This window comes from Lagopus leucura, unplaced genomic scaffold, assembly GCF_019238085.1.
Source record: "Lagopus leucura isolate 7727_CA_CO unplaced genomic scaffold, USGS_WTPT01 Super-Scaffold_100043, whole genome shotgun sequence".
NCBI classification, from domain to species: Eukaryota; Metazoa; Chordata; class Aves; order Galliformes; family Phasianidae; genus Lagopus; species Lagopus leucura.
Window position 1 is genome coordinate 2,061,276 of NW_024962290.1, and position 24,449 is coordinate 2,085,724.

The 24,449-nt window shown below is 49.2% G+C and overlaps 1 protein-coding gene across 1 annotated transcript; it reads right to left on the bottom strand.

The window, feature by feature from the left end:
• Positions 1-597: 597 nt before the first annotated feature.
• RAP1A (RAP1A, member of RAS oncogene family) lies at positions 598-22,856 on the bottom strand. Its single transcript, XM_042884232.1, has 9 exons — positions 22,776-22,856; positions 12,894-12,964; positions 9,684-9,767; positions 8,250-8,318; positions 7,290-7,346; positions 6,546-6,686; positions 4,283-4,426; positions 1,769-1,884; positions 598-1,145 (listed from the first exon to the last, which is right to left on the bottom strand). Exons 3-8 carry the CDS (start codon positions 9,738-9,740, stop codon positions 1,798-1,800), a joined length of 555 nt encoding a protein of 184 aa, XP_042740166.1. The 5' UTR covers positions 9,741-9,767; positions 12,894-12,964; positions 22,776-22,856; the 3' UTR covers positions 598-1,145; positions 1,769-1,797.
• Between the last annotated feature and the right edge of the window lie 1,593 nt (positions 22,857-24,449).

Here is a 24,449-nt window from a genome sequence, read left to right on the forward strand (position 1 = left end):
CCTGGCGGCAGTGCGCGGTACCGGCGAGCGGAGGGCGGGCCTCCATTCCGCAGCCGCAGCGCGCAGCATTAAAATCACTTTATTACTACAATAATTGTACGTTTAGTAAAGATAACCGACCTGCAAACGCCACGCTTCGGCTCCTCCTGAAAAAGGAAGCGCTGGGGGATGCAGCTTGGTGACCAGTTTGCCCCAGTAGCTGTAATGCAGGCAGACATTGGACTGACACTGTCACCCTACGTCTCCATTCAGTCTGCTTGGGCTGCGTCGAGAAAGTGGGATCTCTGCTGAACTCCACAGCTGCATCAGGGTCAGATTGAGAAAAACATTTCGTTTTTGGGGATTCCTCAGCGTTGGTCCCAATAAAAGCACCCCACGAACCCGGGAAACCGTAACAAAAACACAGAACCAAAATGAAAATGTACTAAAATTTAATCATTCATAAAAGCTGTAATTTAATCTGTGACAGTAAAACACAAGAAGCAATATTAGAGTTGGTTTAGTATATTATATATATTTGCTTTTAAAGCCATAGAAATCAGTTATCCCAGGTTTTTTTTTTCCTATAAAAGACCCATTTTTCCAAAGCATTATGCACAAACATTTTTAATTAGAATATAATGGCAGAATGAAAATAATGATATTCTGTAACTTTTAAATATAAAATGAAGTCAATGACTCAAAAAGTTATTTGCTGCAGTGAGTTCAAAGGGAAATCTCAGATAATATATATCTATAGTTACAGATATATAAAATATAATGGTGGAACATTTTTAGTGCTGGACGGGGAGAAATTACGATATAAGGGTCAATATGAAATTTTAATTATAGTAGCCATGTCTAACATTTGAAATGCATCCATGCTCCTTTGTATAATCATAGGCTAGAGTCAATTATATTTATTTTTCACATCTGTTAACTGCTATTGCAAAGGAGAAATGCTACTGTCTTCAATTTCCAAGAGATATACACAGAGCAATTTCTTTTTCCAGGGACTGTGTGCAAACCATTTTAAGATCTAAATTCTTCTCGTCGTATACAAAAACAGGAGAAGCTCCTTCAGATATGTCACTAATGTCTGTAAGGTGGTGACGTTGGGAACGCTGGCACTTTCCATTTAGGCAACAGTTCTTCATTCCTGCAATCTAGGAAGAGAAAAAGAACGGGTTTCTAACGTTGCAGGGTAAAGGCATCGTGCTGCTCACGGCCAGAAGCTGCAGCTGCAGAGAGGCTGCTTTCTTCCAGCACTGAGAGCCCTGCCAAGATACACAGGAAGATTATTTATAGCATACGTCCAACCTTTGGTGGTGTTTTGTTTTGGGTTGCGTTCCTGGTGGGCAGCCATTGAAATCCATGTCCCACCCAAACCCGTTTGCAATTGTCCTCTTATCAGCCAGGGCTGTGACAGCACGGCCAGTCACCCAGCTGCCACTTCGGGAGGAAGCACAGCTGACCCAGGATGGCTGCAAGCACAGAGTCACAGGGGAGAGCCTAAGAGAGCAAGGAGGAACACTGCACCCATCGCCACCAGTTCCTGCTGTGTCACAAACCACAGCCCAAGCAAAAGGAGGAAGGCCAGTATTTCTCTGCCGGGTCCAGCAGTGGAAATGGCTTTCAGTCAGAAAAGGCCAACGGGGGCAGCAGACCAGCAAGAATTGTGTGTTTTGGAGCAGACAGAAGGCAGAGGAGCAGGGGGAGGGGGAATGAGCCCTATGAGGAGCAGCTCAGGTGTGCGTTACACCCAGGCTGCATGGGAGACATGGCTTACCTGGCTCAGAGCTGCTGCGCCACGGGAGTCTAAAGCAGCAGGCATGATTTCTTTTTAGGCTTCTTCTTTTCCACTGGTGTTTTTCTATTTATCTGTCTGACCAGGTCATAAAAGATCTGAAAAGGAAAAACACAAACTGAGTACCAAAATAACAAACACCACTCAAGTGTCAAAAAATCAGGCAGGTTGAAACGCTTTCCTGGTGTCTGCAGTCTTATAAATTCAATCAAGCTGCTTCCATTTAGCTGCACTTACTCCTCAAGCAACTGCTGATTACACAAGGGTGCACAGAGCTCCCAGCCACGTGCAGAAAATAAGGGAGCACCTCCTGGGCCCTGGCTTCACTCCCCGCTGTGTAGGATGTGTTCTGGGTTTCCATCACAGCCATTCAGACTGGAGCTGTCAGTCACTTACTGCTGATCTCATGTGCCTTTGGTGCTGATCTATCTGAATTTATTAATCATATCAGCAAGGAAGAACTGATCATCTGCTCTGAAGGAGACTCTTCTAGAGGGGGATGATCACAGAGATCTCTTTTTGCTTCAGCAACTACTTTCTTGTGAACACTTTCTGCTGTCATTTGTTTTCTCAGTAATAACCCTCTCCATGCAAAATGAGCTCTGCAAACTTGCTTGGAGTTGGGCTGTGGCACTGAGCAGAACTGCTTCAACCTCCAGAAAGCCCCACCTTCCTCCTCATTTACTTTCTTCCTTCCTGGAGCTGCTGATTGCTCACAAATCGTGGTTGATTCCAAAGAAATCCAGAAGGCAAAGAAACAGGTTGTGACAGATTTCACTGCTTGGATATTTCAGATTTTCTGCCCTGTTTGTGCATGAAAGCACAAGTGCCCAGTTTGACAGCCCCAAACAAAACGAACCCATGCTGCCTTCATTGGGCTCTGGTGTCAAATATTTGAAGAGCACCTGAGCTGCTCCTGCACCTCCTCTGCAAAGCTTCCTACTGCCAGCTCTGGGTAATAGGAGCAGTTCCCACCCAGATGCTAAGAAGTGTACAGGTGACATATAAAGGAAAGGTTTCTGTAGGAGAAACCAACCAGTAAGAGGCATTTTCTATTCTGATGCAGAACAGCTTTCCATCTTCAAGCCCTTACAAACAAGAGCTAAGGCTGTACAAAGGGAACTGGAGCAACACATGGCGAAGGACGCGACATCTCTTTGCTGGATGAGGTTCCTGCAGCCCCATCCCAACAGCAGGAGCTCCTGGCCCTCCCTGCAGCACTGGGCATGGCACATTGGCTGCCAGAAGGATGCTGGGTTTGGGCCAAAACCCACTGCTTCTCCTTATCTCAGGCTCCTAAACGGTCCCAGTTATCTCCTGGCACCAAAGCTGCTCTGCTCAATGGGGTCACCTTAGTGTTTGTGAGTGGAAAGCTGGCCCTGTCACAGAGCTCACAGGAGAGAACAAAACCTCAGTGCTGGATGGCAAGAGCCACACAACAGCGGGCGCATCGACGTGCAGAGGTGTTTCTCATTTAAACATGGAGAATTGTGCAGACATTTATGTTTGGAAATGGTCTCAGTAAATTAGTGGCTTACCAGAGGAGGACTCTGATGGGATGTCTGCTTGAGCAGCCAGATGTAGCAGGAATGTGAAAAGCAAATACTTTCAAAACCAACAGCCAACACTATGCAACACAACAAGTGATACAATGGGGCATATCCACATTCAGAATAGCAGCAGTTCTCTTAAAAACGTACAGAAGTGCATCTAAGAGCCATCCAGCTCACTCAGGACCCTCTGCCATCCATGCCCTCTGACACAGGCCACAGAAAGCAATTATGTGGAGGTGTCACCCACTCTTCACAGACAAAAAGGAGCAGATTTCTTTAAAACAGATAGGAAACAGTAGCTGAAGAGGCTGCATCTCCTGTGGCAGGCTTGTCCAAGTTCTTCCCAGGCTGAGATTGCAGAAGCACCCTATCTTTCTGATAGGGAAATATAAGCAGCACTGCAGGCTTCTGTGTTCAGTTTTGGGCACCTCAGTACAGAAAGGTGCTGGAGCAGGTCCAGAGAAGGGCAGCAAGGCTGGGGAAGGGCTTGGAGAATGTGGCCTGTGAGGAGAGACTGAAGGAGCTGGGGCTGTTTGGTCTGGGGAAGAGGAGGCTGAGGGGAGACATTACTGCTCTCTTCCAATACCTGATTGCAGCAGAGCGGGGCTGGTCTCTTCTCACTGGTGACAGAATGAGGGGAAATGGCCTCAAGTTGCACCAGGGGAGGTTTAGGTTGGATATCAGGAAAAACTTCTTTAGAGAAAGGGTTGTGAAGCACTGGAATGGGCTGCACAGGGAGGTGGTGGAGTCACCAGCCCTGGATGTGTTTGAAATCTGGATGCTCAGGGACGTGATTTAGCTGCTGTTAGAGCTGGGGCAGTACAGGCAGGTCATGGTTGCACTTGATGATCTTTAAGGTCATTTCCAAGCTGAACAATTCTATGATTCTATGACTCTACATGGCATTCACGTAGAAGTAACAGAGAGCAGCTGTAATACTTACCTCATTAACGTTGATTTTAGACTTTGCAGACGATTCTAGAAAGGCACAGTTACACCACTGTCTTGCTAAGTTTTGACCCTGCTCTTTGCCAACTACGCGTTCTTCCTCCAGGTCACATTTATTGCCAACCAGAATCATTGGAACCTGGGCAAGAGACAAGGACAAGATGTGGCAGCAACATCACACACCACACGGGCTGCCCAAGCAGTGCTGTCACTGAAGTGCAGCTGTGTGCTCCCACAGCCCCAGCACACGGCCATCTGCCCATCGCATCACAACGCATGGTGCATCACTGATGCATTTTACACACAGATAAAAGGATGTTCACTACAAACAGCACCCAGTTTTTCAGCTGATCATTGTTTATCCTCTCCCAGTCAATGGCTAGAGCTCTGGCTGCACTACAAAACCCAACATCTGCAGTGAGCCTGTACAGTATGATCATAGTTTCACATAGGTAACAGTAAGAAGTGGTTATTCTAGGATGAGGACTTATAGCCTTAATATAATGGCACAGTATAGCAGTATGACAGTCAAAAGCTCATACCTGAGTGTTCCCATACCAGGAAACACAGGATGGAGCATGGAGAAGTACAGGTATGGAATTTGACAGGACAAGGGGAAATGGTTTCAAAGTAAAAGAGGAGAGGTTTAGACTAGATATAACCCATCATTACTGAACCATCATTACTGAAACCATCTTTACTGTCGACTCGCTGATGATAACTGAAGTTCCCAGCTAATGAGCACCTGCAGTTCAGCTTCCAAAAGGACTTCTCTTCCAATCAATAATCTCATGCCACGTTAGAATAAACATCTGGTGCATTTTCAACACAACTACATCCATGCAGACACAAGCAGTCTTTGCTCTACAGCACAGTGATGGCCATCAGCCCCTCTCCTTCAGCACCTCTGCATCCTGCTTCCCTTTGCTGTGCACATGTAGAAAAAAAAGCCACCCTAAGAAATGCTGCTGGTGGGTGTGTGCCTCGTTCCATTTCCTGAAGCATTTCATTCTTTGAGCAGAAAATGAGCACTCTCCAGCTGGGAAATAAATCATCATCCACTTCCTCTGATAATTTCCTTTACGTTTTCTAATCCACTTGAAAGTTAGTATTTGTATTCTCGCTCTCATTCAGCTGCACTCAAGATTAATTTTTGTATTTAAAACAGCTGTACTGATCAGAAAATGACAGCAGCTTTATTTTCAAGAGGTAAATTTTACTTCTTCCGTCACAAAGCTGAAGGCACAAAACCCCCTCAAAAGCTCATTTCACATTAAGGCCAGGCTGGAAGGGGCTGTGAGCAACCTGGGCTAGTGGAAGTGTCCCTGCCTGTAGCAGGAGGTTGGGAACAGATGATCTCACAGGTCCCTTCCAACCCAAACCATTCTGGGGTTCTATGATTTACAACCATATCAGCCCAATTCCCTCCCTTACAGCCTTCCAGACACTTCAGAGATCTCCAACACTTTAAGATGTGTTCTGAACACATCCAGCAAATAGAACAAGGAAATGAAAATGAGAAACAATAGGAAAAAAGTGCTACTTAATGGAACTGATTTGAAAGACATGAAACTTTCTGTCAGGTTATTTCAAGAAGCATCATCACAGAGCAGAAAACAGAAGTACAACAGCTTGATCTATCACTTCCTATGTCATGTAAAGACTGGATTTTAAATTCAGACTCAGGTTTAATGGTTTGAGTGCTGGGATGTTAGAAGAAACGTTCTGAAACTTAAAACAGGAAGCCCAAAACTGAGCGGAAGGTTGCATGAAAGTTGAAAAGGTCCTGAGCCTTGGGTTCAACAAGGAGGCTGGATGTGGCTCTGGGCAGCCTGGTCTGGTGGTTGGCAACCCTGCACACAGCATAGGGGTTGAAGGGAGATGATCATCATGGTCCTTTTCAACCCAGGCCATTCTGTGATTCCAAGTGCCACCCCCTGGCACAACACCACAAATGCATTTTAGCAACTGAAACACTACTGGCAAATTTAACAGAGCTAAAAGGAAAGAAAAAAAAAAACCAATTTGTTTCTTCAATTGACTCCCACCATTTTGCTGTCACTTGCCATCCAGACCATCAGCTTTTCAGCTGATGTAACGCTAAAAACAACAAATACTGCAGAGGGAACTCCAACACAAAACTTGGCTGTGCAGCAGTGAGTATTCCTAGAAAGACATTTTGCTCACGTACAAATTTCCACATGCCTCATTCGGAAGCTATTCTGTTCATCTGCAAAACCAGACAACATTTTACTCACATCTTCAGTGTCCTTCACCCGTAAGATCTGTTCCCGCAGGTCCTGTAGGTCGTTAAACGTGGACTGTGCTGTTATTGAATATACTAGTGCAAACCCCTGGCCATTCTTCATATAGAGATCCCTCATTGCTGTAAATTGCTCCTGGAATCAAGGGAAGAGGAATGCAGTTAATGCAGCTGATGGGTGTTTATGATAGCTTTGCTATCTGGAGGTGAGGAGGTGGCACAGCGCGGGGCACAGGCACTTGTTTGGGGGAATGGCCTTAAACTGAGACAGGGGAGGTTTAGGTTGGATGTTAGGAGGAAGTTTTTCCACCCAGAGGGTGGTGAGGCACTGGAACAGGTTGCCCAAGGAGGCTGTGAATGCCCCACCCCTGCAGGCATTCAAGGCCAGGCTGGATGTGGCTCTGGGCAGCCTGGGCTGCTGGTTGGTGACCTGCACACAGCAGGGGGTTGAAATGAGATGATCATTGTGCTCCTTTGCAACCCAGGCCATTCTAGGATTCTATGATTCTCCTGCTCCCAAAGACCTCATCCCAAAAGACAAAAATCTGTGTGTTCTGGCAACTTGCAAAGTTAAACAAAATTATCAGACATCAGTATGTCGATACAGTGACCCACTGCTGGGTTATTTAACAGAGCTTCTTGATTTCCCTATTGCTTCAACAGGATCATTAAGTTCTATACCTCACTCCACTCTCAAGAAACCAACTCAGTGCCATTTAGAAAGAGGGGTTATACTTACTGTCCCTGCTGTATCCAGGATTTCAAGCATACACTGTTGACAGTCTACTTCCACTTGCTGGGGAAAAAGGGAAGAGACAAAAACAGTTAAAACTGAAGACTCTGAAATGAGGCAGGGGAGAGGAATCTCAGCTTCATTTTTTTACTTCTGCAGCAAAGAGCTCTGCAAGAGAGCACCTCCCCAGCACCACGAGGGGCTCTGCTATCACAGCTCAGTGACACCCCAGCTGGCACATGGGGCAGCAACCTCGTGCCACAGGGCTCTGCTCACACTCAGGCCTAACAAAGCTTTCACCATTAAGAAACGTCTGTGATTCCCCATGGGTAATTCTATGAAAGCAGAATAAATCTAACAGCAGAACTCAGCATTTATGCTTAATTATCACAGGCACAAAGGCTGCAAGTTTTGTTTTCTGTTTCGGTGTCTTTAATTATGGCAACAATTATGCTAATCTGCAAAACAATGAGTTCCTTGACATCAACCCCAGAGAAGAAAGCAGCACTGTTGATAGAGCTGCATAACACCAGGGTCAGGGATCCTGACAAGGACTTGTGCTCAGCCCTGTGTGCAAAGCAGCTGCAGAGACTCTGTGTGTGCCTTCAAACTAAGCAGAACATCACCATTTCTAAGAGAAAGCAACAAAGCCATCAGAGATCTAAAGAGCTGCAAGTTGTGTGAGCAACAGAAGGTAAGTCCCCCTATTAAACAGAATTAGGAACAGCCAAATTAACAGCACCATTGACCATTCAGCTTTACAGTGGCTCATGGCATTGGGTTGGCCAGAAGCCCCAAGTTTGTGAAGTGCTCTGCAAAGCCAAAGGAAACCATCTGTAGTTTTATGGATCCATGATGCTCTCAGATACACAACTGGCTCTTGTTGGCCTGATGGGCTTTCGTAGCATTATCAAAAAGCAGCAAGCACTGTGAGATGTGAAAGGAACGAAAACGCCACTACTTTACCTTTCTGTATGAATCTTCTATTGTTGGGTCATATTTTTCAACAAAAATTCCCTGAACAAACTGTACAGTCTGGGGAGAAAGGAGAAGGGAAATAAATCAGGTAAGCAAACAGACTGTGATGTGTTACCAAAAAACACTTTGCCAACAACGAGCAGCATCAAATTGCTCCATGCTGCTGAGAAAATTCAGGTGGGGAGAAAAGACATAAATTATCAACAAATTTAAGTAAAATCTGCACAATCTGTCATTCCTTGAGCCACTTTGGGACTGCTGGCTCTTTTTTTTTATTGATAAAAGATGAGATCCCCCAAATGCCTTCATTTTACTGCCTGTGACTTCAGAAGAGTAAGAAGCACCAAGTATGGGAAATGTGAAATCTGATCAGAGGAGCTGGGAACGTATTTGCTGTGGAAATCCCAGATCTCAATTAAGTCAGCGTGACAGTGAAGGCACTCTGGATTACACACAGAGCACACAGTTCAATCCAATGACACTCCAGACACTCAGTTTGTGTTAAATCACAACAGGAGGAGACATCACTCATGTAGAAGGGGAAGTATTTCTTCTCCATGTGATTATTCAGAGCAAATCTGCCCTAAATATTTCCCCTCGTGCTGCCACTTGGATGTGACCCATCCCTGGACACTCAGGCTCTGCATGTGCTGCACTCTGACTCCCATTGCTCCCCAGTTTTCCTGGTCTCCTGGAAGGCACTGGAGTTTCTGTAGACATTTCAGTTTGCTTAAGGTGCTGTGGAAGAACAGAGCGTATCAAAAGCTTTTACTCCTCCATCTTGCAAGGATTAGGATGGGATCTCTGAAAGAACACATCAAATTTGAGTCATAATTGAATAACCTTCCCCTCTATCCTTCTGGATTCTGCAGGTGATCTGACAGCCCACAGCAGCCCATTCCAGCAGGAGTCTGGAAAGGAGCAGGGCTCTCTGCTGTGAGTCAGCTGCTGTCACCCTCTGTGACAAGGAGCAGGGCACGTTTCCCTCCCAGATAACCTCACACTTGACCACTTCTTCACCATCCTGGCTGGGGTGAGCTGCCTGGCTGATCTGTGATAAACAAGTGACAGAAATCTGTCTTACAAAGCTTTACTATCAACTCTGCTATGTAAACCTCTTAGGAGGAACAACACGAGCACTTAAGGAGTGCAAAGTGCCATCAGTGTGTATCCACAGCGTTACACATCTGCAGGAAGCAAGCACCAAAATGCTGACTGTTCCAGCAGTGATTCATTACTTCTTTCTTCTCAGAAGAAAAAAATATCTGTCTATCTATCTATATATATGGACAAATTCACAGATCCTCCAGCAGCACACCAAAGGCAACCTGAGTGTCACTAAGTGCATCTGAGCAGCAGCACAAACATCCCAGCACCCTCAGTGAGCATGCAGCAGTGCCAGAACCATTCCCAGCCACTCACCAAGGCAGATTTGCCCACACCTCCTGAGCCAAGGACCACTAGCTTGTACTCACGCATGGCGCGGGCTGCTCAGGTACCAGCAACCTGCAAGGCAAGAGGAGAGCAACGTTACCAGAGCACTGCCTGCACACCTTCAGGACGCTGCCTTCTTAAAGGAGCAATGCGCTGCTGCTCTGCAGATGTGCTGAGAAGAGGAATCTCTGCAGGAACAGCGAAGACTTCCCTTGTCCACCTGGATGCTCAAGTTTAGATGGCCTCTGACAAAAGCTCTGGCTTGTGCCACGCAAGCAATAACCATCAAAGCACAGATCCACCCTCCAACACGTCCCAGTGTCCACATGCATCAACCACACGCAATCCCACACTCCCATAGCAAACCTGACAACTCAGTGCTTCCTTTCACTCCGTCACAGAGCATTTTAATTACAGTAAGCTTTGCCCTGAACTCACTGCCTCCTGGGTTTGGGATGCCCAGGCCGGACCTGCTGGCTTTCTGCTGCTGGGAAACACTTTGCATGGAGTCACAAGACCCCTCCCCACTGCACCACCTTCCCTCCGTGTCCTCAATGTTTGACAGCCATGAGCACGAGATAACAAGGCTGGTGAGTTGTGAGCAGGGGCTCAGCCTGCAGGGAAGGATGCAGGACAGCAGTTCTCCCCAGGAAGGTCAGCCCGACCCCACAGCTGCCAAGCGCTCGCTGCTCACCCAGCCAGGGCTGTGCCTTTTTAAGGAAATCTTCCAGCTCCCCGAGCTCACTGTGCTGCACGAGAAAACCTCTCATTCTCCTTGAGATTCCCCGACAAATAAGGCAAGTGACAAAGCTGGCCATAAACATTTTACGCTCTGTTTACATTTTGAGCCAGGCTGGGCTGTCCCGGTTGGGGCGTTGGGCAAACAATGACCTCAGCTGCCAGTTATCCTCTCCTCCTTCCCAAGTAAGGGTTCAGAAACACGAATGCTATGAGCCCAGGGAAGTTTCATTTCTCAAAGGCACCGCAAACCAACGTTGCCATGGGATTTATGGCTGCACCAGACTGGCTACAAATGAAAAGGAGTTTCTTGGAGTTCGATGCAGAAATGCATCACCCTGCCCAGTACAACACACATCGCCTCGTCCACTACCACCAACAGCTTCCTGCAAAGAACCAGGGTTGTGGCTTCAGCCTTGCTGATGCCTCCCTGCAGCTCCCTCCAGTCCTCAAATGCTTTGCAGTAGTCCTTCCTTTGACACTCAAAAGTGAAGTTCCCCTAACTAATTATGAGGAAAGAATGCAAGTCATGGACTTATTCATGTCTTCTACTGTAGGAAAAAGTAACTGATTCCTAGATCAAGCTGCAAAAATTGCAATGAAAACAATGGCAACTGCAATGATAGTAATTTCGATTTATAGGTTCTTTTGCTAGATGCTCCACTTATAACTTATTTCCTGAAGGGAGGTTGTGATGAGGAGGTTTGGCCTCTTCTCCCTGGCAACAAACAGGACCCAAGGAAATGGCCACAAGTTGTACCAGAGGTGGTTTAGATTATACATAAGGAAGAACCTTTTCTCTCAGAGAGTGGTCAGGCACTGGATTGGCTGCCCAGGGAGGTGGTGGAGTCGCCGTCCCTAGCAGTGTTCAAGAGGTGTCTGTATGGGGAGCTACGAGATATGCTTTAGTAGCTTGTGGTAGCAGTGGTAATGGGTGGATGGTTGGACTAGATGATCTTGCGGGTCCTTTCTAACCTTGTGATTCTATGATTTTAAACGCAAGATTTTAAGCTGGAGGAAACCTTATCCAGGCTGACATGAGCCCAAGCTGCAGCAGAGCAGACGCTGCATCCCATCCACACTGAGATTCTCACCCCTCCAGCTGCCCCCAGCCTTACACAGAGAGCTGAGCTGAAGCCAGCAGCAGCACCCAGAGCTTGAAGTTCACCTCAGGGCCGTTTTTCTTCACCTCTTGAAACTGTTGTTGCTTAATTGCATAAAAATTGTGAAACGGAGTCAAAGTGAAAGGGGTTTTCCAGAATGGTAGCTTCAAATATCTCAAAACAGTGCAAGCAGTGTCTGTGCACTGAGTACACTGATAACATTTTTGGATAAGATCCTGGCAGCTCTAAGCTCTTCTGCTGAAAACTTCCCGGAGAAGTAACATTCACTTCCTTTTATTAATGAAACTGTGGGTTTTGTTAGGAAGGAGAGGGGAATTCCAATCAGCAGCGCTTTTCCTCTTGATAATCCTTGCAAATTCCACGGGGGTGACTATTTTATAATAAACCATCAATGCGAGCCATTGATCTGTGCATCTCTCAAGGCTCCACGAGATGCTCCACCCAAGAAAGCCTGAAAGTAAATCACGCTACGGGTTAAATATAGCTGTGAACTCTTTCACTTCTTATTTATAGTAAAAATACTTGTGGGAAAGTTCCAGCCAGCAGTAGTACAAGACTGACTTCTCATTTCTTCTCTGCAGTATTTGCTGATATTTTTTTTTTTTCAAGTGCAACAGGAAACCAAGATCCTGAACCGCATAAGCCTTATTACTGTAGATCCCACATGCTCTAATTATCTCGTAGCTCTTTCACAAGTTTGTTAATGTTACCTGTTCATACAGCACAGATTGGAGCGCTCCAAAAATCACCACGTCCCATCCTAACCAACTTTTTCTTTGGCAAACTGCATGTGCCCACCTCGACACAGGAGACACGTGGCATTCACTGCCCCCCAGAGCACCATGCAGTGCAGGAACGTGCTCTGAAGCAGCAGCTGCATTGCAAAGCAGCATGAAATGATGGGCGCTCAGTGCTTCTTTCGATACAAGAGAAGACTGTGATCAGCACGAAGCGTAAAAGTTTCCTGTTCCAAGCAACCCTCACGTGGTGCTTGCCACGGGAACTGCTACCCACATGCAAATGTAACCGTCTGCACATCACACGAAGGCTGTTCACCAGCTCTTGAGTGCCATGTATCTGCAGCTGGTTGGATGCTTTGAGCAGCACTGAGGTGATACCATCGCAGGAGAACCGTTAGGGCCGCGCGGTCGGTTCTGCCTCTTTCACAACCAGAAGAAAGAAACCAGACTGCCTCCACAGGTTCACGCTTTGTACAACGGTAGGTGACATCAGGAAGGAGCACAAAACTTCAGAGCTGTTTTCCCCCGCTGCAGAAGCAAGGCTCAGGCAGCTTCTAACTTAACCAGTTGTCAAATTAAATATTAAGAACTCATACCTTGGCATAAAAGATCTCTCATCAGTGTTAACAGCACTATTGAAGGGTTTCCCAGGCTCCTTAAGAGGGCGCTGAAAGAAAAATAAACAAAAATTAATTCTTCAGAATATACTTTTCAGACAGTAATGTTTGTAAGCACAAAATCCACTCTTCAGAGTGTGGAAATGCTGGGCACGGAGGTGGTGAGGCCCCAGTGCTGCATGGCACAGGAAGCCAAGCAACTGCTTTTGTAAGATGCTTTTGCAGCAGCTCTGCACCAACGCTGCAGAGCCACCTTGAAGCCCCAGAAATCAAAACGCTGCAGAAACAGGTAAGGGAAATGTTGAGATTTCTGCTAAATATCCTTCCAAAAGCAATAGGAAGTGAGCCTACAGCAATGAGACTCTTGCTGACACCATTTGTACGGATCCAACTTGAACACACCTGAGAACAGGGAATTCCAGTGCTCAGCTGTAGGACCAAGGGCAGGTGACAACTCGGGCATGTAGACTGCATTTGTGCTGCAGTGCACAGCCCCATGTGCACAACAACAACAACACCACAGAGATGAGAGAGAAGGAGCAGAGAAGCCCAGCACTCCTACCCTCACCCCCAGCTCCCAGCCTGGTTTGCACCCACAGACACCAACATTTGCCATCTGCAATGCCACTGCCAGCACCCTGCCCCACACGACAGCCATGCATGGGGTTATTTTTACCCTGGCAGCTCAGCACTGAATCACGGCTACTATAAACAAACCTGTTTAATTTTGAGCTTCTAAGTGCTCCTCATGCCAGCTTTTTCAATTACTACGAACTAGGCCATGAAAAGCTCGTTGTTTTTTGTGGGTTTTTTATTTTTAATGTCTATTGGAGATTGCTCAATACTCCACCAAAACTCCTTCTTTACTCACAGCTACGTTTGCAAAACAAAGTCTAACCCATCACAGCAAGGACCAGACCCAGGGCAAAGCCAGCTTGAGGGGCAGGACATGATATGCAGCTTCACTCCCAACAGGGCTCTGCTGCACACCACAAGAAATTAAATTACTCAATGAAAACGAAAGGACTTTAAATACTTCCTCAATATTAATCAGAGCTGTCAACAATTAAGTCCTCATGACACGTCGGCGAGGTGAAAGCAATGGGAAGAGGGATGGTGGGTGGCAAGCAGAGGGTGCTTGCCTAAAAAAAAATCACCTAATTAATTAGCAAATGGTTCTCTCAAAAAGAAGTGAGCTCGACACCAGCCTGGACTTGAAGGCGTTACCACCAGCAGCCCTGCTCACCTCCCTGCCCCGGGTGCAGAGTAGCTCCTCCAGCAGTGCTGAGGCTGTCAGCATCAGGAAAGCAGGGGAAGGCAGTGCTGGCAGCAGGCAGGCTCCACAAGACTTCCACCTGCAGGGCAGCAAACTTCCGTCCATGCCATCTTCAGGGTATGACTTCACTCTATTGCTCGTTATCAGTGCAGGATCCAACACTGCGCTGAATGCATCTGACAGACTGATGTTACACAGCCCAGGTAACATCATAACAGGTGGGTGTTTCAGATGGTAAGAACCTGACTCCCTTTTTCATGAATTTAACAGGAAGAACATTTGCACTTCCACTGACTGCCTTCAGCATCCAACCAGCAGTGTGAGCAGCACGCAGCCAGCTGCACCATGGTAGTTCCCTCAGCAGCTTTTATCCTCCTAAATGTACCACGGGCTGAGACTGAGATTATTTCTGTTAAAAACAAGCGACTTGTTTCCATTCCAGGCAGGAACTTGCCAAATTAACCTCTCTGTGCTTTGCTAATGTTGCTGGCAGAGCACAGGGCACGGTCAGCACAACATGGAGGTCCACACACATCCAGGGACCAAAACCAGCCACCAAAACGACACGTGGATCTGTGCAACAACAGCTGGGAACTGAGCCAGTCCTGTGCTGAAAAGCAGTTCAGTGAAGCACCAAGGAGCAGAGAGCAAAGAAACGTTTCAACATCCTGCTATTTCTGAAAGGGAACTTCCATCAAGAATTCACAACCTCACAGCAGCTCCCTAAAGGCACACCATGAGAGCACATCACCATTCAGCACTTAAAGGCTGAGCAGACGCATCTGGGCTTTGGAGAATGAGGCAAAAGAAAGGCAACAGCCCACAAGAATGGGCAGGAGGAGCAAAGCTACCGGCAAACCAAGCAGCCTTTGAAGAAAGCACAAGAAAATCCTGCTGTCCAGGATGGAGGAGCGCCCTCCCTGCCTTGCACACTCTTAAAAACCAAAGTCCTCAGTGTGTGCTGCTCCTGAGCCACATCGCTGCACAACATCACCGAGTTGGAGCCAGCGCTGCCAAAGCTGGGGCTGAGTCAGCTCCTCCAGCAGCACAACCCCCGGGCTGCAGCGTGAGAAAGCCATTCTGTGCACAAACACCTCGAGATGGAGCTTCCTCAAACTGTACCCCTTCCTGCAGCCGCCTTCGTGCTGAACTCACACTTTTAAATATCACGGTGTTTACTCCCATGGCAGCGACTGCCTGCTTACTCACTCTAAATTGCTTTGCCATTGAAGCGCTCTGTGCAGCCAAGGCTTGCCGTACTCAGGCGGCTAATTTGTTTTTTTGTCCTGTTGGTCTGCGTGTGCACAAAGTTGCTGGGGATGATGCCAAGCAGAAAAAGGGCATGGAAGGGAAGGCAGCAGTGCAGTTCGGAGGCCGACACACTGCTACTGCTCCAGAAGAAAAACTGGGAGGAAGTTTTTCAGCCAGAGGGTGGTGAGGCACTGGAACAGGTTGCCCAAGGAGGCTGTGGATGCCCCATCCCTGCAGGCATTCAAGGCCAGGCTGGATGTGGCTCTGGGCAGCCTGGGCTGCTGGTTGGCAACCTGCATACAGCAGGGGGTTGGAACTGGATGAGCGTTGTGGCCCTTTGCAACCCAGGCCATGCTGTGATTCTATGAAAAAATCTGTTGATTTGCCCCTTCCCCACCAGTAAAACACATCGACACGAAAGGGCACCGCATACAGAATGAGCTCACAGGACTTCCATCCACTGTCCCCTGCATCCACCACTCACTTTGTGAATTTCTTTTCTTCCATTTTCTCCAGCAGAAAAAAAAATAACACAGAAAAAAAAAAAAAAAACAACCAACGCTCTGACCTTTTTAACACCGATTAAATTCCAGCCCGAAGCTGGGAGGCTCCATCGTCACAGAACTCCAACCATACTCTGCTCAGGAAGAATAATTTGTTGTGCTGATAGTAGCCTGGCAACGTCCTTAACCGTGTTCCTCCTGGTTTATGCAATTAGAGTAACTAAGAGCCACGAGGTAGGCCGACTGTCACTGCCACTTTAGCCTCTGTTTTAAGGAATTATTTCCTCTGAGCAGCGACGTTGGGCAGATAGAGGAAAACCACTGCCTTCTTCCTGTCCAAAATACAGCAGTGTGCTCGAGGGGTATTGCAGCCATGGCTTTGGTGGTGCCCACCGAGCACACGGCCAATTAGTGCTGCACTGTTTGGCAGCTGATGGCCCACACCAGCCGACAGCAGCCCGGTAATGAGCACCCAATTGGTGTTAATGTGTTTTATCAGCACCATGCAGGAGAGCACCTCTTGAAATGTTTCATGGCAAATTTCCTGGCTCAGTGGGAATGCAGAGAGCAGCATTGGATGGACTGAATTAACTTGAATACAGAAAAAGGTGCCATTATTTTTTTTTTTTTGTAATAAAGTGAGGCTATCCAATACAGCACTGAATCCTTCAGTGTTTGCTCGGTCCTGTGACGCTGCATCCTGGAGCCTGGGGGGGGGGCAGAACAGGGAGAAATTCTCTTCTGTGGCAAAGCTTTTAAGAGAAGGAAGATGCAGAATGCTGTCAGCAGCTCAGTGCTGGCACCTGAAGGCATCAGGGCCTGGAGCTGAGAGCTGCACAGCACTGCTCGTGGTGTTAAATCCTCCCGAGTCTGCAAGGCTTGAAAGGGCAAAACAACTGCAGCAGTTCCTCCCGGAATTTCCTGCATGGAAAATAAGAGTGACACTCCTCCCTAAAGGAGGTTGCTCTGCTGGGCTAAAGCACTTCTATATGAGCAGCTTCAGTGTGTATGGGTAAAGCTTGACGGCAACCAAAACAGATTATTGTACAATAAAATGAAAACCAACGGTCCGGGCAGTTGGACTCCTGCCCAAAAAGCAGGGATGCTGTTCCCTGGGTTTGAGTGGTGGAGAGGAGCTGTGCTGCAGTGCTGGGCAGCAGCAGGAGGGCCTTGGGCAGCTCCTCCCCCTGCCCCACTGGCACTCCTCTGTGCAATGATAAGACATAAAGCAATAGGAAAAAATTATCTCCTACGTTAACGCGTAAATTTATGAAGCATTATGGAGACAGTCAGCTCCATTCCGTGATCCAGACCTTAGAACGTCCCGCACTTCATTTGAGTATTAATTGCCATTATCTGTGATTTCTGTACTTTCCATTTTGCTCAGGACAGCTTCTCAGCAAAGCTGACCCCCACATGCAGCTTCTTTCCTGAGAAACTCATGCAAAAATCAACCATTACAAAAGCAGGGATGCTGCTGATTTCAAAAGCTACGCAGCAATGCTTGTTGGGCTTTTTAAGCCTTTTCCCTGAACAGATGCAGTTTGTATGAATTCAGCATGAAAACAACAGTAAAAAAAATAAAGTTTCAGCCTCCCTGTTCTGCAGACCGGGTTTTGCTGAGCTGCAGTGCATGGTCCCCAGCACTGCACTGCGTTGCACTGTGTGCTCCACTGCCTGCAGAGCGCTGAGATTGCAGAATAAAGGACAAAGCACTGAGGAAAGGACCCCGGGGCATTCAAACAGCTGTTTGATCATTGTAAAGGAGATGCCTGAGAAAGCTGTGTTCTGATCTATGCACCTTCTAGTGATCGATCTGCCCATGAACACATTCATCAACAGATCCAAAGCCAGAAAGTCGCACTGATTACAGTATTATTATAAGTAATTGGATGAGTTAAAAGCCCTAAATACATGGATATTTCATGAGAGAGGCTGCTGGGAACAGCTTCACTCTCTAACTTTAATCTTAACGTTCTTTTCATTTACAATTAGTGTTACAAACCAAAGCCAGCATCTGGCCACGTTTGTTTCCTCTTCACCTGTTTTTATCCCATAAACCCTTTTGGATCTCTGCTCTTCAGCCCAGTGCCAGCATGGGAAGGGTGTGCTGGAAGGGGACAGCTTGCATAAAACAGCTGCACCAGAAATAACCTTACCCAGTGAACTATGATTTACTCCAAGCTATCATGCAGTAGGTGGCACATAAAAAGATATTATCCTGCATGTCAGCTGTCTGTAATGAAAGTTTTTCACTTCCCAGCAGCCCCTCCCTACAACTTAATGTTTATTTGCATTGGAGGAAAGGATATGACATGAAAAGCAACATAAAAGGCAGTGCAACCAATACATCCAGCCTGACTGCTCTTCCCACATGCCTGGCACGTTGCAGGTTAAGGGTCTATTTCCAATGGATGCGTTGGGGTGATGCCCAGTTCCATACTGCTCAGCCCTGGGATTGAAGCCATTGGTGCTGTGAGCACGGCATGCACACCTCCTGGGGCAGACTGCACTGCTAACCCAAGTGTGTTCCCAGCAATAAAACACTCCCAAAGACAACTCTGGATCCGAGAAAATATCCAGACGTTCCAGAGAGCTCCGAATCTCCTTCAGTCACAACACGGCTGCAGACACACTCAGACCTCCCATTTCAGCACCCAGGTGGACTTAAACCCTTTCCATCTTATCAATACTGAAAATAAATAACAGCCTGCAGTGACTCAGAGCACCTGCCCAGCACACAGCCGCTGCCTGGTGCCCGTATTTTCAGCTAAACAAAAGGAAAGGGGTGAGGAAGGCCAAGCCCCACCAGCAGCCCCATCCTCAGCATGCCCAGCATCGTCACCAACCCCGCACAGGATCCGACCTCCCCCAACACAAAGGGCTTTGCTCAGCAGAGGCAAACAAACAGCACTTCCGAAAGACACTGAGCTCTGCTTTGCTCGGCGTTTCTCAATCCAAACAGCTCCGCTCGCGCTCTCGGCCAGGCTCAGGTGAGGCCACCCCGGCTGCGAGGCAGCGCCTGTTCAGGTACAGCCGGTATTTCCCAACGCCCAGGACCTGCTGGGCCACCTGCAGCAGAGCAGGGATCAAAACACCGTCTGCACGTGGCTGCGCTCCCATCCACACACATCTCATAGGATCATAGAATGGCCTGGGTTGAAAAGGACCTCAATGCTCATCCAGTTTCAACCCCCTGCTATGTGCAGGTCGCCAACCAGCAGCCCAGGCTGCCCAGAGCCACATCCAGCCTGGCCTTGAATGCCTGCAGGGATGGGGCATCCACAGCCTCCTTGGGAAACTCTCTTGCTGCTCCACACTGAGCAGCAGCACAATGTCGTGGTGGAGCCCTGTGACTATTGCAGTGAGGGCAGAAATAACACTGATGCTTTCAGTCTCACCTGCAATCAGGTGAGCTGCCTGCTGCGCTGCTCTGAGCATCATCAAACACAGAATGCAAATATGAAAGTTCTGAAATCTGCAAGGACTGCTGATCAAAACCAAGGGACATCTCTGGCACCCTGTTGTTCCCTCTCCCCCTCTCCCCCCCACCAAACCTTTCCATAGCAGATGAGCACGCTGTAAGATTAAGCACCATTTCTGATCAGGAATGCAGCACTCAGTCGCTGCCTCCTCCCGGAGCATCGCCCATCTTCCCACAGCTTCCTCCACTGCAGCATCATCACACGGACTACCTGAGCCCACTTCAATTACTGCACTGTTTGCAAGGGGAGATGAGATCTCCCAGCACTCAGTTTGTGTCCAGTGCAGAGCTCCAGAGACAAAGCTGTTCTGCACAGAGCCCAGAGGAGCAGCAGCAGCACCAGCAGATCCAGCACTGCAGCACAGAGCATCGGCAGCTCCGCGGTGGGCGGCCACGTGGCCTTTATGAAACATAGCTAAGGCATTCTACAGCTCTTCATTTAACAGATGGGGACTTACTTTGCCCACTGAAACCTCAGTGAGTGCTGGAGACACGGATGGTACTGGCCAGGCTCCTGGCTGTTCCTTGCTTCCAGTGCTGCTGACAGCTCCATGCCAGAAATTCAAGGATGGGAAAGGAATGGAGTTAAATCTACAACTTGCTTAAGAGCTCTAACCTTACTGTAAGGCTGCAGAAGGTGAAAATATCATTTATTGCTACTTCCAGCTCTAAAGCTTTAAAAACAAGAAATTAAGAAAGAAGTTCAGCATTCTAGGAAGTGTTTTACTCATAAACAATCTCCCTCCTATTGGACTAAGCAATGAAATTTATCATTTGCATGCACTGGACTGAAATGAAGCCATCCTTGCAAATTCCTGCCCACTTTCACGAAGTAAAAGATACTGAACTTGCTGATGTTTGCAACAGGAGCAGCGGGCAGCATCCGTACCCCCAGGCCAGAGAATGACACCAGAGCTCACCTGCTGTATTCCCACTCCGATCTGCACCTCTGCAAAGAGCTCCGTCCTCCTGTAACCTCCCTGCCCTCATGCTGCCACACACAACCCGAGGAGAAACCTGCTTGAGGGCTTTGCAGGACATTAACCTACAAGCACAAGGCAATGCAGGAGCACAATACCTGGCCCTGGCTGCCACCACGCTTCAGAACTGCAGCAGCAACCCCTGACAGCCACACATCCCAGCACCCAAAGGACACCAGCTTTGCTTTCTGACTTCCCACCATCCTCGCCTGTCACGGCCATGAGGTGCACAGGACCTCAAGTTTTGCAAAACGTGACACAACTGCATGAGTAAAATCTGAGCCCGGGATATACGAGTGCCCTGCTTTCGTTACAGCCCTGCTAAACAACCCCTCACCTCATAAAGACACAAAACGTTTCCACTAATGAAAGAAAAAGAAAATAACGGTGAGCTGAGCACACAACCGCAGCTGAATCGTTAAATGCTGCTACAGTGCAAACACGGCAGCCTTTAATCTGTGCAAAAGGGGAATCAATAAGTGCTGCAGAGCTCAGCACACAGTGATCCCAGCTGTGCTCTGACCCCACACCCACCAACTTCTCTTCAAAAGAAAAAAAAAAAACCCCAAACCCAATCAGGGCAGAAACGCAACCCAAACCCAACCTAGTTTTAAACTCAGGCCTCCTTTCAATCAGATCCTACTGAATTGAATGCAGCCACCCGCAGGCAGAGCACGGTGTTAATGCTCTGCCGGGGCAACTGAGGCAAAACCAGAACTGGAAGGTGGGAAATCTCCATGTTAAGCTCCTGAAAAGTCCCCACGTGCCACCAACACACTGTGCTCACACGCAGGCAGCAGCACATCAGTACAAACACACTGAGAGCTGTTTATGCTCAATGGTAGGACTCAGAATAAAACTTACACATCAGAGCAGGTCCACACATTGCACTGCTGCCATGCAGTTCAGCTCAGTTTCTCAAAGTGCAGATGGGATAGACGAGAAATGGACCTCAGCTTACAGTTTCAAATATAAACTGTTCTGATACACACCGTAAACACGAGTCTCCAAATAAAAGCATTAGTGTGGCAGGGCATTACGCGGCACAGTTCAGTCCCTGTTTGGCAAAGCTCAAAATCTTCACAAAGCTCCTTACCCTGCAGCCCTCCCAGGGCTCAGCCCGTTCCTGGGGCCGTGGAACAACGAGGGCTGATGGGGTGAAAACTCCACACAAGGAACCCATCGCTGTCAGGGAACGCCAGCCCCACGCCAGCACTGTAACCTCCATAGGAACACAAGGTTGGGCTTTTGGGCATCAAAAGGCCGATAGCGTTTCTTTGGCCAGGAGAATGAATGGATACTTCAATATTCGTGCTTTTAACGTTGATCTTTTCCATAGCAGCAGGACGTGAGCACTGTGGCGTAGGGTAGCAGCCATAGCAACGTGGTGTGATGTCAGAGCTCCGTTCGTAGTCCGGACACAGTGGTCCATGTCACGGATATGAGATGTGCTCAGAACCAACCTCACCGTGTCCAGTGCTGACAGCTCCTGGGACTCAGTGCAGTGCGTTCTGCTCCTCCCCATCTCCATTCACACTGATGGCCTAAGTGACCTCAACACGAAATATTTCCCTGCCTCTGAGGACCCCGCCAGCACAGGGGGGATCCTATAGCACATAGGGGTCAGAAAAAGCACAGCCCAAACCCAACCAGGGCCGCAGCTCGCAGAGAGCAGCGCATCTCCTGGCACAGCTCAAATAACCCAACGCCACCGCTCACGCAAAACTACAGAACCAACAGATCCAACGGACAATCCGAAAGCGCTTTCAAACGAAATAACCGCTTCAGGAAACGCCGTCAGTGCCGTAAAGCCGAGAGGAGCCCTCCGTGCTCCGGTCGGAACGCGGCCCGGCACAACAGCGGAACGGGCGCGGGGCCGAGGCAAGAATTCCCCCCGGCTGCGGAGCGGGGAGGAAGCGCTGACCGCCGGGCCGCTCCGCCCGGAGCCCCGCGCCGCGCCCGGGGAGCGCCGCTCCGCCGCCACGCGCACCTGCCCGCAGCGGGCACCGCCAACTCCGCTCGTTCCGTTCCTCCGGTCCGGGGCCGGGACGCTCCGCCGGCGGCCTCAGCCTCACACCCGACCCCGGTACGGCCGCTCGGCCGCCGCGCCGCTCCCAAGATGGATGTCCGGGGCAGGGCCGGCAGCACCGAGCGCAGCGCGGACAGCCGCCCGGCGGGACGAGGGCCGCGCCGCCCCCGGAGCGCCGCCGTGACACCGCCTCGGCCTCGGCCCTCCCCGCGGCCCGGGCCCCCCTCGCTCCGCTTCGTTCCGTCCCAACCCCGGGTCGCGGCCCCACCGCCGTCCCGGTGCAGCGCAACCCCCGCAGTCGCCCCACCCGACCCCGCGCACTCCCTTCCCCCGCTCACCCTCCACTCCGCTCGCGGTTCGGCCGCTCTGCGCGGCTGTGGCGGCGGCAGCTCCGCTCCGCTCCGCCCTCAGCGCCGGCCTCGGCCAGGGAGGGGCCAGAGGGGCGGGCGGGGACGCGAGGGGCGGCACGGCGGAGTTCCGGGCTGCGGGGCGTCCTGGAGCGGCGGCGCGGAGGGTCGATAAGAGCGCGGAGCGTTGCGCTATCGGGGGGCGCAGCGGCAGCGCTGGGTGCGGTGCTGGGGTGGGACGTGAGCGGCACATTGGGGGTGGGAGAGCCGCCGTGGGTGCGTTTTTTTCTGGAAGGCAGCACTTCGTAGCGATGTCGTTGCTTTTTCTTTTTTATAACAGAACCGTGAGGAATTAAGAAATGTAAGATTGAACTATGCGCGAAACGTAGCTGTAACGAAGGAGGCGGCAAAATGCAGGGAGAGAAAAGCACGCATACTACGGAGTGACTTCGGGTTTGTGAGGCAGCACTGATCAGGTTGCTCCCTGCCCCACGTCAGGGGATGCAGCCCTGAGCCCTGCTGGAGCCGTGTGTGTCCCTCAGGGCAGGACAGAGGACCAGGTGGCCTTTGAAGAGCCCAAACAATTCTACCATTCTATTCTATAATCCTACGCAGAAAGGATCGCAAAATCTCCAGGCAGTCAGCGGCCCGGAGCTGGACGCAGCTCAAAGTCCCACTCGGATCTGCTGTAATCAAAAGTAAACAGTGCTTCAGCACTGCTCTGTGCACGGAGTAGGAGCAGTGCAATTTTGCTCGCAGGTATTATTGATGGCAGTGACACTGCTCTGATGTCCCTGTTCTTTATGGCTCAGCTCCTCCTCTGAGCACTGCCGTGCTGGAGGCCAGCAGCTGGGCCACAGTCCTGCACAGGGCCTGCTGTTCAGCTTGTCTAGAAGACAGGCAGAGAAATGGCACAGCAAATGTCCTGCAGGGCGATGCACGCAGCTGCGTGGGCACCAGAGCAATGCGTTTCACTCACAGATCTCCTTTAGCACCACTCTGTAAACTTTATCCCCAGTGCCATTCAGTGCTGCTGCCTGAGGAATTTCATTCTATCCTGTGCTTGGGCAGTTCTATCTGTTTCATAGGTTGTGGGTCATCTGAAGTTGCAAAACAATGGGGGTCCCGGCACACCCAGGGCCTGATTCAGCAGAACAGAGTGCTTGTTTGAGGTCTGTTCTGGGAAAGCCTGATTTTATTCCAAGTTTTCTGCAGGTTTGGATGGAAGCTGATAATATTTGTTGCTGAGTCAGACTTTGCAATGGGTTGAAATGAAAATTTGGTTGAATGCAGACCTGGTTATGAGGATTAGAACAGGAGAAGGAAAGAGCGTTCGCAGCTCAGCTGCAGTCAGAAGGAACTCTACATCTCCAGCAGGGGCTGCACCCACCTGCTGCTCCCCATAGCCCCCAGTGCCCTTCGTGGGGCAGAGCGGCTTCACCCCATGCTGCTGTGCCTTATCTCCTATGGTGTCAGCAGATCCAAGCTGTCAGTACACTTCATTGCATCTCATGTCTGCACCTACACAGCTCATTTCTCCCTCAGAACATTTCCAGCTCACAACAATTCCTCTTTTTCCATACCTTGCTGCAATCAGTGGGAAGGCATCCCCTTCCCTGGGCGCCAGCATCCCATAGCAACAGAATCCCCCCCTGCTCTCAATGG